This window comes from Trachurus japonicus, chromosome 17 (genome assembly GCF_045865225.1).
Source record: "Trachurus japonicus isolate A0001 chromosome 17, Traja_1.0".
Taxonomy (NCBI): Eukaryota; Metazoa; Chordata; class Actinopteri; order Carangiformes; family Carangidae; genus Trachurus; species Trachurus japonicus.
The window spans coordinates 527,094-544,360 of NC_140923.1; the positions used below are offsets into that span (position 1 = coordinate 527,094).

At 41.6% G+C, this 17,267-nt stretch overlaps 1 protein-coding gene and 1 long non-coding RNA gene across 2 annotated transcripts; one reads left to right on the plus strand and one right to left on the minus strand.

Annotated features, from left to right (window-relative positions):
- Nucleotides 1-3,460: 3,460 nt before the first annotated feature.
- LOC146969657 (uncharacterized protein C14orf93-like) lies at nt 3,461-4,875 on the minus strand. The gene is made up of 5 exons (XM_085804463.1): nt 4,502-4,875; nt 4,305-4,366; nt 4,124-4,215; nt 3,876-3,994; nt 3,461-3,697 (listed from the first exon to the last, which is right to left on the minus strand). Exons 1-5 carry the CDS (start codon nt 4,763-4,765, stop codon nt 3,461-3,463), a joined length of 774 nt encoding a protein of 257 aa, XP_085660589.1. The 5' UTR covers nt 4,766-4,875.
- A 7,019-nt stretch (nt 4,876-11,894) lies between these two features.
- LOC146969658 (uncharacterized) lies at nt 11,895-14,210 on the plus strand. The gene is made up of 3 exons (XR_015037981.1): nt 11,895-12,134; nt 12,343-12,454; nt 13,261-14,210. It is a non-coding gene; the product is annotated as an uncharacterized LOC146969658 (long non-coding RNA).
- The last annotated feature ends 3,057 nt before the right edge of the window (nt 14,211-17,267 follow it).

A 17,267-nucleotide genomic window follows, 5' to 3' on the forward strand; every position in this document is an offset into this window, starting at 1 on the left:
GGAAAAGCAAAAAGAGGAGACCGCAAACATCAGCTCCCTTCTGTGCAGATTTATTAGCACATCAATAGTAACGTTTCGAGCTCATAGCTCTTCATCAGACTAACTCATACACATAGGACGCCCCGTTTTTAAACCTGCCCCCGAGGGTCACATGGTGAGTCACATGGTAAAGGGAATGTATACATCAAAACCCATCTTGTACAAAACCAAAGCATACAAAAAGTCAAAGACACTTCATCATAATTAAATAGACCAACACCCATCAGGCCGACTGGCCGTCATACAGATCTAATGAATTAGAGGCGCCTCTAGTAATAGGATGGCTAATCTTCAAAGTCTAGGACAAGGTTATCACATTATTAATATTCTAAACATTTTGATCTTGTTTAAAGATTTAACATATTTTAAAGTTCAATTATCCATAACCCTGAGCTAGATAAGGGACAATCCAACCACAAAAAATGAAAAAGTTAATATATAGACGATCAAATATGCATATAATCCAAACAGTAGAATTCCCTCATGATAAGTGTAACATGAGAAGTGACTACTACAATGATCATACGCAGAACAACTCAGGAACCACCTATCACACAAAAGATGGAATATAAATATTAGAAGATAGCAAATAACAAAAAAAAAAACAAGATAGCAAATATCAAATATCAAGACCCGTCATAGTCGACCCTAATGCTGAATACAACAGGGGAAAATCATCTATCACAATGTTCAATTTCTTCATCAAGCCCCCAACAAAAAAGCTCAAAAAGAGCTCACAAAAAGATCACATAAAAGGTCTGATGTTAAAGTCCTCGTTTAGACCCTTGGGAGTTAAGGTGTCTAACGTGTATATCCAGTATAGTTCTCTCTTAAGGAGTAAAGTGTCAACATTGCCACCTCTGCGAGGGAGTTTGACTGATTCAATCCCAATATACTTCAATGAGGCAACGCTGTGACGTGCTTCTGTGAAGTGAACCGCAACTGGACTGGACGGGTCATGGTTCCGGATAGCACATCTGTGCTCTGTGATCCTCGTTTTTAAAGGTCTAGTAGTTTTCCCAATGTAGGCGAGACCACAGGGACATTGAAGCATGTAGATGACATTTTTAGTTTTACAGGAGATGATGCTCTTAATGGGGAATCTCTTTCCAGAGTGGGGGTGGTTAAAGGAGTGTGTTTTGTATGTGGAATTGCATTGTTGGCAGTTGCCACACCTGTAGTTACCAGGTTGGGATTTGGGTGAGGAAATGTGAAGCGACGGGTGGTGGTCGGTCTGCTCTCACCAATATGTTATGAAGGTTCGGAGGTCTTTTATGGATCATTCGAGGAGGGTCCTTAAAGCATCCCTTCAATTGCTGGATCCGAGTCCAGGATGAACCAGTGCTGTTGATGATTTTCTCGATTTCCCGACCCACAGGTGAATATTGAATGCAACATGATGTCTTAATCTCAGATTTTTTGTTTTTTATTTTGTTGAGGCATTCATTCTGGTGAGGTCATACGAAACCTGGTCTCCGCTACAGAGATCCACTCCTCCTTGTATCCCCTCTGTCTGAAGCGGTCCTGTAGAATGGCCGACTGTTCCTGGAAATCCATATCATCGCTGCAAATCGTCTAATACGGTTAAATTGGGAAATTGGGAGGACTCTTCTTGAGAGGGGTAGGATGGTATGAGTCCCCATGAAGTAGTGAATTTTTATCTGTGCTTTTTCGATATAGGCTGGTTTTTAAAGTTGTCCCCCTCCTTCGAAACCAGAATATCAAGAAAGTTCATTTTTTGAGCATCAAAACTCCAAAGAAAAGTTCAAGTGTTCATTTTTGTCATTCATAAATTTGTGAAATAGTCTTAATTGTGTCTCTGTGCCAGTCCAAACGAAAAAAATGTAATCGAGATACCTTCTCCAATGAGATATGTGGTCCATGAAGGGGTTAATGTCTTTATTGGAGATCACCTCCTGTTCAAAGAGTCCAACATAGAGGGATGCAAAGCTCGGTGACATTTTGGATCCCATCGCTACCCCAGACACCTGGAGAAAAAAGTCAGCACCAAACAAAAAATAATTAGAGGTCAATACACATTCAATTAAATCCAGAACACATTGTGTTTTTGGGGTGTGTATAGTCCTTTTGTTCAGGAAATATTCTGCAGCTTCAAGGCCCCCTTTAAATGGCACATTAGTGTAAAGTGATTCAATATCCATTGTTACCAAAAGTTGTTGTTCCTGAGATATATTAATAGTTTTAACATGTTTCAAAAAATCCACAGAATCTCTCGTGTAGGAGGGAAGAGATGTGGTAAGCTGCTGCAGAGAATGGTCAACAAAAGCAGAGATTTTTTCGGTTAAAGAACCTATTGCAGCGACTATAGGTCTTCCAGGTGGTGTATCCACAAACTTTTTATGGATTTTGGGTAAAGTATAAAACACAGGGGTAATGGGAAAATCCACTTTCATAAATGCTTGTTCAGATTGATTTATGTCCCCATTGATCCACAGAAGATCCACCAAATCATGCACTTTTTTCTTGAAGGATGTTATGGGATTGTGATCCAACTTTCTGTAGAATTTTGAATTGCTCAGTTGATTTTGAATTTCTTTGTCGTATGCCTCACGATTGAGGATCACAATCGCCCCTCCCTTGTCAGCAGATTGTATTACCAGGGTGGTATCCTCCTTTTAATTCATCCCACTGTTCTTTAGAGAGATTATTTCTTACTTTATATTGTTTGTGTTTATTTAATATACACTGCATGAAAAGTGGGATTTTCGTCCCCTTAAACGCCCGCAGATTTCCCTAATTACCGGCAATTAACGACAATTTATGGACTGCAAACGTCCCGTTCGTCCGTGCTACATACTGACGGAAACGAACCATGGTCGGAGGGTCTAATTAGCATATGAATAGCGGCGAAACGGCGCCTGGTCAGAAGGCGTTAATGGCTCTAATGAGCATATGAACAGCAGTGGCCTGGCCTGGCTTCAATGTCCTCACTCAGTATTGGTTGAAACTACCACTCTTAAAACTAGGAAAATCACTCGTGATTGGTTGAAACCACTCCTCTTAAACCAGAAAGATCACTCGTGATTGGTTGAAACCACACCTCTTAAACTAGAAAGATCACTCGTGATTGGTTGAAACCACTCCTCTTAAACCAGAAAGATCACTCGTGATTGGTTGAAATCACTCATCTTATTTTTTATATATATATATATATATATATAAATAATATCTGTCTGTCCGATATATATACCCTCCCATGGACATGAATTTATTGAGGAAAGGAAAATGCAAATTTGCCAGCAACATTTTTATTCACAAAAAGAGCTTTACTAGCATAAATAATAATATAGCACAAAACACACAACTATGTACAATAGCCCAAAACACACAACTATTTACAAATGGCACCAAACACAACTATGTACAAGCACCAAACACAACAGCAGTCTCCTCCATGATCCTACAGTCGTAGACGCCTATGGTGTGTTGCCCTGTAATGAGCATTTGCCTCTAATCTTGATTGAAGAACGGTACAGAGATTGGTGAGTTCTTGGCTGCGAAAAGATGGTGGCCTCACAATCCAACCAGACAGTCCGTCAACTATGCCGTCTTCCTCATCCGACATCAGGTCTATGGTGGCGCTCTGCCACAGGGCCACCTCATCCTCTCTCAACACACTCTGTCTGGCAGCCAGCAGCTGTAAAAACATTCAATATAACTCAATCAGTATTGCACAATGCATTGCATATGGGCACAACAAATCTATTAATCACTGAATTTGAGGCTGTTCCAGAGGAGTGAACCGTAATAATAAAAAGAAAGTAGTGAGAAATAGTGACATTGACCAAGAACGGCCCTAATATAATAAGTCTTACCCTCTTTTTCCTTGAACGACTCCGAGCTGAACTTTTCACAGCCTCCGCCCGAGCTGCAAAATCTGGCTGCCTGTACCTGAATGTTCTGCGCACCGTTTCATAGTACGTCTTACAGGCAGCTGGAAAACAAATGAGTAGTATAAATAAAAATAAATAAAAAAGTATATGACAGTAACACTTAGGCACATGTCATTAACATGCACCTCCTTACAGTTAACAGTAAGCAGAAAAGAGCAAACGTTACTTACACACAATAATGTCTTTATCGGCATCAGGCAGACTTGAAGAGAGAGCGTCAAGCAAAAATGAGGTCACGGCCTCGTTATGTGGCGAGGTCAGTCTGTGAAAACAAAATGTACGGTTAAAATGAGTATCTGTTTTTCGTATTTCCTTGTACAGCAAAATGAAAACATATTCTTTTAATCTTACCCTTGCTCTGGTTTATAGCGCCTACAATTTGTCTCAGAGTTGTGAAGACGGCGTACCGCGTCCTGTAAATACACAGAAACACACTTTAATAAAGCAACTTTGACTGGTTCAGGCTACTTTTAGCTTGGGCTACTTAAAGAAAGCTTTACTTTTAGGCTACTTTTAGCTTAGCAAGCAGGCACCGAACATATTCTTACCGCAATTTTGGGATTGTGCACCCGTCTGCTCTTCTTACAGGGCTCCTCTGGACTGTTCTCCAAGGCAGTCAATCTTGTCTCTATAGACAGCAACCTGGAGTCTACTCCGGCAGCAAACGTAGCAAGCTGACGAGACAGCCCACTCATAGCGTTTAAAAGCGCTCTTCTGTCGTCAGTCGGCGGACTTGGTGTGGAAAGTTGTTGTTGCTCGCGTCCGTGCAGAGGAGTTGAGGGGGAGGCGAAGTTAAGACGTCGCCCGGCCATTACAGTCAACAGCAAAGTTCCAAAAAAACCACAGGATTTGGCGAAAAAGTTGTGGGAAGAAAGATGTGTTTTTATAGTCACGCCTTGCAAGTACTTCCGTGTTAGTCCTCCATGACCTCACGTGATTGGATGAGACCAGAAGTCTCGTCGGGTCCTCCAATCACAGGGGAGTTTACTGTTATACGGAAGAACTCGCGAGATGTGCCCACGTGTCACATATAAAAAAAAGCCAGTTGCCCATGAAGCAAAGCAAGATGGACGTCCCAAGATGCAAGAAAAGACCTCGGCGCTTTTGTGAACATTGCGACACAGAACTAAGTCATACACAGTATCATGACCACAAAAAGCGCTTTTTAAAAAACGGAGTGTGGGTGAAAGAAGACAAATGGGCTAGGACAGAAAAAGTATCGAGCCTGCTGCTATCCAGCTATCCTGAAGAGCTAACAGAAGATAGCTCGGCTGGAGTTGAAGAGATCGATGTAAATGATAAGCACTCCGAGAATCCAGAAAAGGAAGTGATAGAAGAATATGAGGAAATTCACCCAGCGACTGAAAGTTCAGACAACGGTGAGCACCATAATTTAAGTAATACACCTGTATAGTTATAGGCAACAGATATTGTAACATTAAAAAAAACACACTACATTAACTTTTGACCGCAGTGAAGTTAGTTTTAAGTTGGATATTTGACAGACATTCACTCCTCAATACATTAAAAATTCATATAAAATATTAGGCATGTGTTTAAATGCTATAAAAACAGGTGTGTGTCATAGAGGAGGCTTAGCCCTGCCATCCTGTGTTGATTTTGAGCCAACAGGTCACATGAATTTTTTATATACTGCATTTAAACACATGTAGTATTTTATATGAATTTTGTATATATTTTATACTGTAAATATGAGCATTATAGCTCAATAACTCCCAGGTCATGTGCACCGGGGTCTGTGGTGCGGGTTCATGAAGCCTGGTTGTCCCATGAAAAACCTTCCAAACTCAATATGTTCAAGTTGTATTGATTTAGACAAACCTGGGGAAAGTCCCATTTAAATTGTCTAGTAAAATGTGGTTGCTTTTCACTGTTGTGGTTAATAATTAAATGCATGGGTTGTTTTCCAGATGAAACAGCAGATGACCAAAGCATTCATCTTTTCCTGGACGACTCCAGCGATTCAGAGGCAATGGAAGATGATGACGACATCTCTTGCTATGTGGTAAGCATAATATTAAGTTACATAAAACCAACATGTTTCACTTGCATGATTGTTTTTCACTCTCAGTACTACTACTGTTACGCTGAGTGTACAATTTAAATTTTCTTGCATGAAGTTTCTAGAGAGCAATTTTAAGAGGTTATTACTAGCTGTTTGAGATGCACATGATCTCTTCAAAGTACAGTTTTAAAATATTTTCATACTGGCTATAATGATGAACATGTTCTCAGTACAGTAATTTCATGCATTTTAAATGTGTACTTTACATTTGCATAGGATGAGTATGTGACTGAGGAGGATGAAGAAGGGGAAAGTGAAGCCCATCCTCACATACAAGATGGGGAAGGGCATGGAAGTGATCAGTCCAAAAGACCAGAAGATTTGTTGATGAAACTACTGGCCATGATGCTTTTGTCATGGCAGTCAACTTTCAAGATATCTGACAATGCCATCACATTGCTTCTTCTGTGCATCAAACACTTTATGTGGATAATGGGAAATGTTCTCTGTGTCAATTCCCTCACTGCCTTTGCAAGCAATATTCCAAAGACTTTATACTCCTTGAGGAAATGGACTGGTATCATCCGTGACAATTTTTTGCAGTATGTGGTCTGTCCAAAATGCATGGCAGTATATATGCTTACTGAAGCCTATGAGCTCAAACGGGATGGTACAAAGGTTTGCAAGACTTGTAGTCGCATCCCATTCTGCAATCACCCACAGCAGAGGTCTGCATTGAGGAAGAAATGTGGCTCTGCCTTGCTTAGAATGGCAAAATCTTCTACTGGTAAAGAATATGTCAATCCGATACGTTCTTATTGTTACAAGAGTGTGGTGCAGTCTCTGGAAGGACTTGTTAAAAGACCTGGATTTGCAGAGAAATTTGAAGAATGGCGGAAGAGGAAAATACCTGAGGGTGTATTAGGCGACATATATGATGGACAAGTATGGCAGGATTATCAGTATGTGAATGGAGAGCCTTTTTTAGCAGAGCCAAATAATTTGGCCTTGATGCTGAATGTGGACTGGTTCCAACCATTCAAAGATGCACCATATTCAGTTGGAGCCATCTACTTGGTCATTTTGAACCTGCCTCGTGAAGACCGTTTTAAGGAAGAAAATATGATTCTTGTTGGACTCATACCTGGACCAAAAGAGCCATCACTTAACATAAATTCTTTCTTAGACCCCTTAGTTGATGAGCTTCAAGAACTTTGGCATGGCAAGATTCTGGAAGACAGCTCATTTTTAGGACATCAGGTTTATAGAGCAGCCCTGCTTTGTCTTTCATCAGACATCCCTGCAACTCGGAAATGTGGAGGCTTTGTTGGACATGGAGCTTATAGAGGTAATTGAAATAATCAAACACGCAGAAATTAATAACCATTGATATTGATCATTGAATCAGTAAAATAAATATGTTAATATTGGCATTATTTTTTTAATTTATAGCTGTTGGTCTGTTTCATTGAATGCTCAAATAAAAAATGTGTGTGTAACATATTGCATTTAATTTACATTTGCAGGATGCCACAAGTGTTTGAAGACGTTCACCAAGAAAGGTTTTGGTGAAAAAATGGACTACTCAGGTTTTGACCGGTCTTCATGGGAGCCACGCACGTCAAAGGATCACACACACTACGCTGGATTATCCAAATGGGCAAAGACAAAGGCTGAACAGAAGAGAATTGAACACAAGTATGGAGCTAGATGGTCAGAACTTTTCCGCTTGAGTTACTATGATGCCATCAGATTTGCCGTCATAGATCCAATGCACAACCTTCTCCTTGGTACGGCAAGACATGTATTCAGACTGTGGACAGAACTAGGAATTTTAACAACAAAAAGCCTTGATGAACTTCAAGCTAGAGTAGAAAACATCAAAGTACCTTGTGAGGTTGGAAGAATTCCCTTACGGATTTCATCTGGTTTTGCAGGATTCACAGCTGATCAGTGGAAAAACTGGACAACTATTTACTCACTGTTTTGTCTTAAGGGGCTTATCAACAACAGGCATTATGACATGTGGTGTGACTTTGTGCAGGCTTGTATCATACTCTGCTCCAGAGTCATATCCATCAATAGACTGGAAGAAGCAGATGGATACCTGCAGACATTTCTCTCAAAATTTGTCAAACTGTTTGGCCCATTGCACTGCACCCCCAACATGCATCTACATCTTCATTTGAAAGAGTGCATGTTGGATTACGGACCAGTATATTCTTTTTGGTGTTTTTCATTTGAGCGTTTTAATGGAATACTGGGAAAGTTTAATAACAACAATAGGGCAATTGAGGTCCAGATTATGAGGCAATTTCAGCAGAGCCAACAGCTTCATATGCCATGGACATGTGAATATGGTGCTGAATTTGCCAGTATTTTAGGAAGACAAATGGTTGGGACTTTGTCATGCAGTGACACAGCTGATATGCTTTATGTGAAGCACAGTGCTTTGGTGTCAGCAGAAAGACTTATCTTCGAAAACTGTACAGTGGTGCCTCGGTCTCCCTTCCACATGACAGTCTTGGATGAGCCTGACAGAAATGCAATGTTGACTATGTATTATCGGATGTACCCTTGTGTCACTGACGTTGGCTGTTTTGCCATGACATGCAAACAGGTATCATATCTCAATGTAACGTACTCAATTGATGGATCTAGAGCAGAAAGGTCTGCATATGTATATGCTAAATGGTGTGGAAACACTAACAGTTTTGAGGACCCTGTCCTTGACCCTCGAGCAGAACCACGACCAGCCATTATAAAGCAGTTTATAGTGGTTAATGTTGTATCAAATGGTACTTCATTCAAACATGTTCTAGCACAAGTTTCCTGGCTTCATCCACACCCAGACAGACATTTTTATGGAAAGCCAGTAGAAGTTTGGAGCTTGCAGGGAACAGACACGTCATACCCAGCATCTTTTCTGCCTGTTGAGCGCATTGCTGGGCGATGTGTGGTCAACACGTCTACAGTTCATTTAAGCAAGACCAAAGAGAAGGTCACTGTAGTCATGCCACTATGCACTGTGATTGAACTCTAGGAAACTGAGATGTTGTGTGCAAACTGAGATGTTTACATGGAATTCACATTCTAACTTTTTTTTTTTTGACAAACAAATGAGATTGAAAGATTGAAATAAATGGTTGAAATAAACGATTTTGTCTGTCTTTTCTACATAACATTGTAGTACATAACACATTTTACATAATTTGTAAAAACCTATTTAGGCGATGATTAAAGTCAATTTTTTTTTTCTCTGAATAAGTTTCTTTTAAAATAGTTGCTTTTTTGTTGTTTTTTTACACATGGCCCTAATACACCATTGTACTTCTCAGCATAAAAACTTATTTGATGTTTTAAATCGACAGTGGGTTTTATAAGGATTAAAATTCAGTTAATACCTTTTAGAAAAATGTTACCTGGAATAAGACTCCCCCTGCTACCATGCTACACTGATTTGCATTTGTATAGCTCACAGCATGATCATTTACATGTTAAAGCCTCCCCTTGAATTAGGGAGAGGGGGGTGATGGGGGGGGGGACTGCCCAGTAAAGCCCAGGGCAATTTCTGACAATTCCCGACAATTCCCGACAGTTGTGGGTGTTTCCTGGAAATTGTCGTATGCAGTCACAAACCTGAACTTCCACGACAATCTACAGTGCTGCTAACTGTCGAAAATCCCACTTTTCATGCAGTGTATAGTAGAAACATCTCTTTCCACCAATCTACAGTATGTTTCCAACGATGAGTTTCTGTGTTTGGGGGGTGTAAAGTAGGATTTACCTCTGAAGCGGGTGCTGGGTGGTTCAACACGTGGCTCCAAAATGTTTGTGGGCGAGTCCATAGTAGATTCTGCCGTCGCGTCGGTGTCCATCATAGACAGTGGGGGGACTGTCTGGGGATTGGTGACAGGAGGAAAGGAAACATTAGTGGGCCCGTCAATTGAACGGGACCCGGAGTGGCCACTAAAGAACTCCTTAAGTCTTAAAGAGCGAAAAAACTTTTGCATATCAATGTACGTGGTGAATTCATTACATTGGGCCGTGGGTACGAATGATAAACCCTTTGAAAGGGCAGATAAACATGTTTCCGAGAGGGACTTACTGGATAGGTTGACGACAACATTCACAGCTGGTCCCGGTTCTTTCTGCGGGTCCAGTATGGTTCTCTTTGTCCTCTGCCCGCGTCGGCATTTCCTCCTCTTCGGCCCCGCAGTGTTTTTCTTTCTAAAAAACCTTGTTCTCGTTCAGAGGGTTGGCTGGAGTCGGAGTCCCGAGAGGAAAGGGAAGAACGTAGCATCGTGTCGTTGTAGTTGTAGTTGTGTCTCCTATGGGCGCTTCTTATGTTTCCGCCCCCGGAAGTCGCAGCACCGTGTGGCAGCCTCCACTTGTACACAGCGCCCCCCTCGTAGTCCGCCCGGTCTCTCACAAACTTTTTCTTTTTGGACAGTTTTATTTCTTTGTCAAGCTCTTGTTTCCGCTGTTCACATTCCTTTAACATCTTGTCCAATTCCTCCTTGTCCGTCATATTCTCCGTTAGTTGTTTTTTTGTTTCCATTATTTCTTCTCTTACAGTTGTAAGTTGTGTCGTCACCTCTTTGATGGTCAAAGCCATAAGATCAAATGAACATTTATTAAGAATTTCACACCAACGATCACAGAAGTCTTTGTTATCCCGACTCAGAAATGGGGTTTTTGTTATTCTTAATCCCCTCGGAATCATTTTGGATCTGAGATAGTCACTCAGCGTCACAGCGTGGAGAAACAAGCGTGTTTCCCTTTCATGTAGTTTGTTCAGTGCTCTTGTAGAAATGTTTAGAATATTAATAATGTGATAACCTTGTCCTAGACTTTGAAGATTAGCCATCCTATTACTAGAGGCGCCTCTAATTCATTAGATCTGTATGACGGCCAGTCGGCCTGATGGGTGTTGGTCTATTTAATTATGATGAAGTGTCTTTGACTTTTTGTATGCTTTGGTTTTGTACAAGATGGGTTTTGATGTATACATTCCCTTTACCATGTGACTCACCATGTGACCCTCGGGGGCAGGTTTAAAAACGGGGCGTCCTATGTGTATGAGTTAGTCTGATGAAGAGCTATGAGCTCGAAACGTTACTATTGATGTGCTAATAAATCTGCACAGAAGGGAGCTGATGTGTGCGGTCTCCTCTTTTTGCTTTTCCTGTCCACATTTTTTGAGGCCAGCACCTATTGAACTGGATGTGCGCGACCGTGTCTACTCTTTGTTCTTGTTTTGTTTGGACGCAGCACTCCCACACCTGACTCCCGCTGATAAGGACTTCCACCCACGTAAGCTGAAGCCCTAACTTCAATTGAACATGGCACACTCCAAGACGTTTGAATTCACGGAGGATGATTACGCACAGATACTGTGTAAAGACTCTTTGTTTGGGGAATCCACCCATATACATGATCACGGCATCTCTACAAGAGCACTGAACAAACTACATGAAAGGGAAACACGCTTGTTTCTCCACGCTGTGACGCTGAGTGACTATCTCAGATCCAAAATGATTCCGAGGGGATTAAGAATAACAAAAACCCCATTTCTGAGTCGGGATAACAAAGACTTCTGTGATCGTTGGTGTGAAATTCTTAATAAATGTTCATTTGATCTTATGGCTTTGACCATCAAAGAGGTGACGACACAACTTACAACTGTAAGAGAAGAAATAATGGAAACAAAAAAACAACTAACGGAGAATATGACGGACAAGGAGGAATTGGACAAGATGTTAAAGGAATGTGAACAGCGGAAACAAGAGCTTGACAAAGAAATAAAACTGTCCAAAAAGAAAAAGTTTGTGAGAGACCGGGCGGACTACGAGGGGGGCGCTGTGTACAAGTGGAGGCTGCCACACGGTGCTGCGACTTCCGGGGGCGGAAACATAAGAAGCGCCCATAGGAGACACAACTACAACTACAACGACACGATGCTACGTTCTTCCCTTTCCTCTCGGGACTCCGACTCCAGCCAACCCTCTGAACGAGAACAAGGTTTTTTAGAAAGAAAAACACTGCGGGGCCGAAGAGGAGGAAATGCCGACGCGGGCAGAGGACAAAGAGAACCATACTGGACCCGCAGAAAGAACCGGGACCAGCTGTGAATGTTGTCGTCAACCTATCCAGTAAGTCCCCTCGGAAACATGTTTATCTGCCCTTTCAAAGGGTTTATCATTCGTACCCACGGCCCAATGTAATGAATTCACCACGTACATTGATATGCAAAAGTTTTTTCGCTCTTTAAGACTTAAGGAGTTCTTTAGTGGCCACTCCGGGTCCCGTTCAATTGACGGGCCCACTAATGTTTCCTTTCCTCCTGTCACCAATCCCCAGACAGTCCCCCCACTGTCTATGATGGACACCGACGCGACGGCAGAATCTACTATGGACTCGCCCACAAACATTTTGGAGCCACGTGTTGAACCACCCAGCACCCGCTTCAGAGGTAAATCCTACTTTACACCCCCCAAACACAGAAACTCATCGTTGGAAACATACTGTAGATTGGTGGAAAGAGATGTTTCTACTATATTAAATAAACACAAACAATATAAAGTAAGAAATAATCTCTCTAAAGAACAGTGGGATGAATTAAAAGCCATTAAGGAGGATACCACCCTGGTAATACAATCTGCTGACAAGGGAGGGGCGATTGTGATCCTCAATCGTGAGGCATACGACAAAGAAATTCAAAATCAACTGAGCAATTCAAAATTCTACAGAAAGTTGGATCACAATCCCATAACATCCTTCAAGAAAAAAGTGCATGATTTGGTGGATCTTCTGTGGATCAATGGGGACATAAATCAATCTGAACAAGCATTTATGAAAGTGGATTTTCCCATTACCCCTGTGTTTTATACTTTACCCAAAATCCATAAAAAGTTTGTGGATACACCACCTGGAAGACCTATAGTCGCTGCAATAGGTTCTTTAACCGAAAAAATCTCTGCTTTTGTTGACCATTCTCTGCAGCAGCTTACCACATCTCTTCCCTCCTACACAAGAGATTCTGTGGATTTTTTGAAACATGTTAAAACTATTAATATATCTCAGGAACAACAACTTTTGGTAACAATGGATATTGAATCACTTTACACTAATGTGCCATTTAAAGGGGGCCTTGAAGCTGCAGAATATTTCCTGAACAAAAGGACTATACACACCCCAAAAACACAATGTGTTCTGGATTTAATTGAATGTGTATTGACCTCTAATTATTTTTTGTTTGGTGCTGACTTTTTTCTCCAGGTGTCTGGGGTAGCGATGGGATCCAAAATGTCACCGAGCTTTGCATCCCTCTATGTTGGACTCTTTGAACAGGAGGTGATCTCCAATAAAGACATTAACCCCTTCATGGACCACATATCTCATTGGAGAAGGTATCTCGATGACATTTTTTTCGTTTGGACTGGCACAGAGACACAATTAAGACTATTTCACAAATTTATGAATGACAAAAATGAACACTTGAACTTTTCTTTGGAGTTTGATGCTCAAAAAATGAACTTTCTTGATATTCTGGTTTCGAAGGAGGGGGACACTTTAAAAACCAGCCTATATCGAAAAAGCACAGATAAAAATTCACTACTTCATGGGGACTCATACCATCCTACCCCTCTCAAGAAGAGTCTCCCAATTTCCCAATTTAACCGTATTAGACGGATTTGCAGCGATGATATGGATTTCCAGGAACAGTCGGCCATTCTACAGGACCGCTTCAGACAGAGGGGATACAAGGAGGAGTGGATCTCTGGAGCGGAGACCAGGTTTCGTATGACCTCCCAGAATGAATGCCTCAACAAAATAAAAAACAAAAAATCTGAGATTAAGACATCATGTTGCATTCAATATTCACCTGTGGGTCGGGAAATCGAGAAAATCATCAAACAGCACTGGTTCATCCTGGACTCGGATCCAGCATTGAAGGGATGCTTCAAGGACCCTCCTCGAATGATCCATAAAAGACCTCCGAACCTTCATAACATATTGGTGAGAGCAGACCGACCACCACCCGTCGCTTCACATTTCCTCACCCAAATCCAACCTGGTAACTACAGGTGTGGCAACTGCCAACAATGCAATTCCACATACAAAACACACTCCTTTAACCACCCCCACTCTGGAAAGAGATTCCCCATTAAGAGCATCATCTCCTGTAAAACTAAAAATGTCATCTACATGCTTCAATGTCCCTGTGGTCTCGCCTACATTGGGAAAACTACTAGACCTTTAAAAACGAGGATCACAGAGCACAGATGTGCTATCCGGAAACCATGACCCGTCCAGTCCAGTTGCGGTTCACTTCACAGAAGCACGTCACAGCGTTGCCTCATTGAAGTATATTGGGATTGAATCAGTCAAACTCCCTCGCAGAGGTGGCAATGTTGACACTTTACTCCTTAAGAGAGAACTATACTGGATATACACGTTAGACACCTTAACTCCCAAGGGTCTAAACGAGGACTTTAACATCAGACCTTTTATGTGATCTTTTTGTGAGCTCTTTTTGAGCTTTTTTGTTGGGGGCTTGATGAAGAAATTGAACATTGTGAAAGAGTCTGTATAATAGTCTAGTAATGTGTAATATTGTAGATGATTTTCCCCTGTTGTATTCAGCATTAGGGTCGACTATGACGGGTCTTGATATTTGATATTTGCTATCTTGTTTTTTTTTGTTATTTGCTATCTTCTAATATTTATATTCCATCTTTTGTGTGATAGGTGGTTCCTGAGTTGTTCTGCGTATGATCATTGTAGTAGTCACTTCTCATGTTACACTTATCATGAGGGAATTCTACTGTTTGGATTATATGCATATTTGATCGTCTATATATTAACTTTTTCATTTTTTGTGGTTGGATTGTCCCTTATCTAGCTCAGGGTTATGGATAATTGAACTTTAAAATATGTTAAATCTTTAAACAAGATCAAAATGTTTAGAATATTAATAATGTGATAACCTTGTCCTAGACTTTGAAGATTAGCCATCCTATTACTAGAGGCGCCTCTAATTCATTAGATCTGTATGACGGCCAGTCGGCCTGATGGGTGTTGGTCTATTTAATTATGATGAAGTGTCTTTGACTTTTTGTATGCTTTGGTTTTGTACAAGATGGGTTTTGATGTATACATTCCCTTTACCATGTGACTCACCATGTGACCCTCGGGGGCAGGTTTAAAAACGGGGCGTCCTATGTGTATGAGTTAGTCTGATGAAGAGCTATGAGCTCGAAACGTTACTATTGATGTGCTAATAAATCTGCACAGAAGGGAGCTGATGTGTGCGGTCTCCTCTTTTTGCTTTTCCTGTCCACATTTTTTGAGGCCAGCACCTATTGAACTGGATGTGCGCGACCGTGTCTACTCTTTGCTGGTACAGGGCTTAAAATTAACACCGATCCTCAGAATCACGGGTTCTGCAGTAGTTTACTTCTCAGTGACAGAGGTGAAACAGATGTGACAGTGGCATAGGCCAGAGATGATTAACCAGACACTATTAGAGAAACTGAATGGTTGTCATATTACAGATGAGCCCAACTACATATGGCAAGGTGAAGAGGGCCCGGGTGGGGATTGAACCCACACCTCCCGGGTAAGAGTCATGCGCGCTTGCCAGTCACCAAAAGGGACATCTTCTTGGCCAAGTAGCCAGGGCACATGATCAATTGGAGGCATAGTGACAGGACCACCACTGTCACATCCACCTCAAGTGTTTTTCTTATTTGTTTGTTTTTTCATTTTCTTTTCTCTGACCTACTGGCCCACACCTGGAACTCACAGTGGCCAGACACACTTGTTTCCAGTAACAATGGGCTCTATGCACAGCTCCACTACTTTCTAAATTGAAGGCAGCTCTTTTTTTTTTACATTATTGGACAAACTGATTAATCCAGGTGTGTCTGAGTAGTCACAATGGTCAGACACACCTGGATTAATCAGTTTGTCCAGTAATGTAAGACAGGAATAAAGGAGCTGCCTTAAGTTCAGGAAGTAGAGCTGTGCATAGAGCCAATTTGTGGAATTTTTGCAATAGAATCTTTAAAGGCCGTTTTCTCAAAATGAGTTTTTTCTTATACTCTGGGCCTGAAATCTCCAGTTCAGCAGCAGTTACAGACACCAAACCTTCCAGTTGTATTCCTGCCTATATTCTGAAGGTTTTTACAGAGGGGTTTGTTGATATATCATTCACAGCCTGATTTATACAACAATTTATACCTAAAAACAGGGCGAAATTTGACTTTTTTAAGGGCTGGGCTGCAGTATTTTCTCATTTATAGAGTGATAAAAAGAGATATCCAAAATCACCTCTGTAAAAACTTTTGACTTTAATATGTCAACAAAATAAAAAACACAAGCACGTGTAGGGAGGGGGTGGAGGAGGTGGTGGCGGCGAGTTTTTTTTTTTTTTTACGACAGTGACATGTGCCTCCCAGAACTGTGGGGGAGCCCCGGAGAGGGAAAAAAAGAGAAACCAACGAAGGAGCGAGCTATTTCCAGCCGACTTGCATAGTTCTGCTTTAAGGGAAAAAAAAAAAGTTATCCTCCGCTCACAGCGTCTTTCAGTGCCGCAGCCGGGTCGGCTGGATCACTTTGCTCTGAGCGTCACATATCGCCGCAAAGGGGATTGCATTGGAATCAACTGAAAGCCCCGCTCGTCAAAACATGACGAAAAACGGGTACCTAATGAGTCAGGCATGTGACAATGAGGGACAGTGACCGTTCGTCAGGCTGTTGAGGCACTGGGAGTGAGAATGTGTTGTTTGAGCAGTTGCGTCGCATCCAAAAGTTGACTGCAGCTCAACTTTATGCAAATGAATCTGTCAGACGCAAGGTCATTGTCCAATGGGGAGCAAGATAGAGAACAGCTTGGTGGGGTGGGGGGTCTGCTTATCTGTCCGTGCCTCTCAGTTAACACGCCAATCTGTGTTCCCGCTGTGGGAAATGGCCATTTCACTATGTGTGTGTGTGTGATTTGCTTATAATACGTGGCACTGAAATGGCCATCCACTATGTGTGTGTGTGTGATTTGCTGTGTTCTGTCGAAGCCTGTCTCAGAGCTACAGTTAGTTACAGCATCACCTGTGCAGGTGGGAGATATCAAACTCAAACAGCCCGATTCAAACTGACACAGGGAGTAGGATGAGTAATTCCTAAAAAGGGCATGGGACGGAGAGAAACCAAGGCGGGGGAAGATGATAAGAAAAAGTATAAGAACAAAGACAGGGGTAAGCTTCTTCAGAACACAGGGCGCTTGG

Coding starts and splice junctions, on each gene's coding strand:
- LOC146969657 (XM_085804463.1), bottom strand. CDS start 4,765: ATGGCCGGGCGACGTCTTAACTTCGCCTCCCCCTCAACTCCTCTGCAC. Junction 4,367..4,501: donor TGCACAATCCCAAAATTGCG/GTAAGAATATGT, acceptor GTGTATTTACAG/GACGCGGTACGCCGTCTTCA. Junction 3,698..3,875: donor GTCGTTCAAGGAAAAAGAGG/GTAAGACTTATT, acceptor ATGTTTTTACAG/CTGCTGGCTGCCAGACAGAG.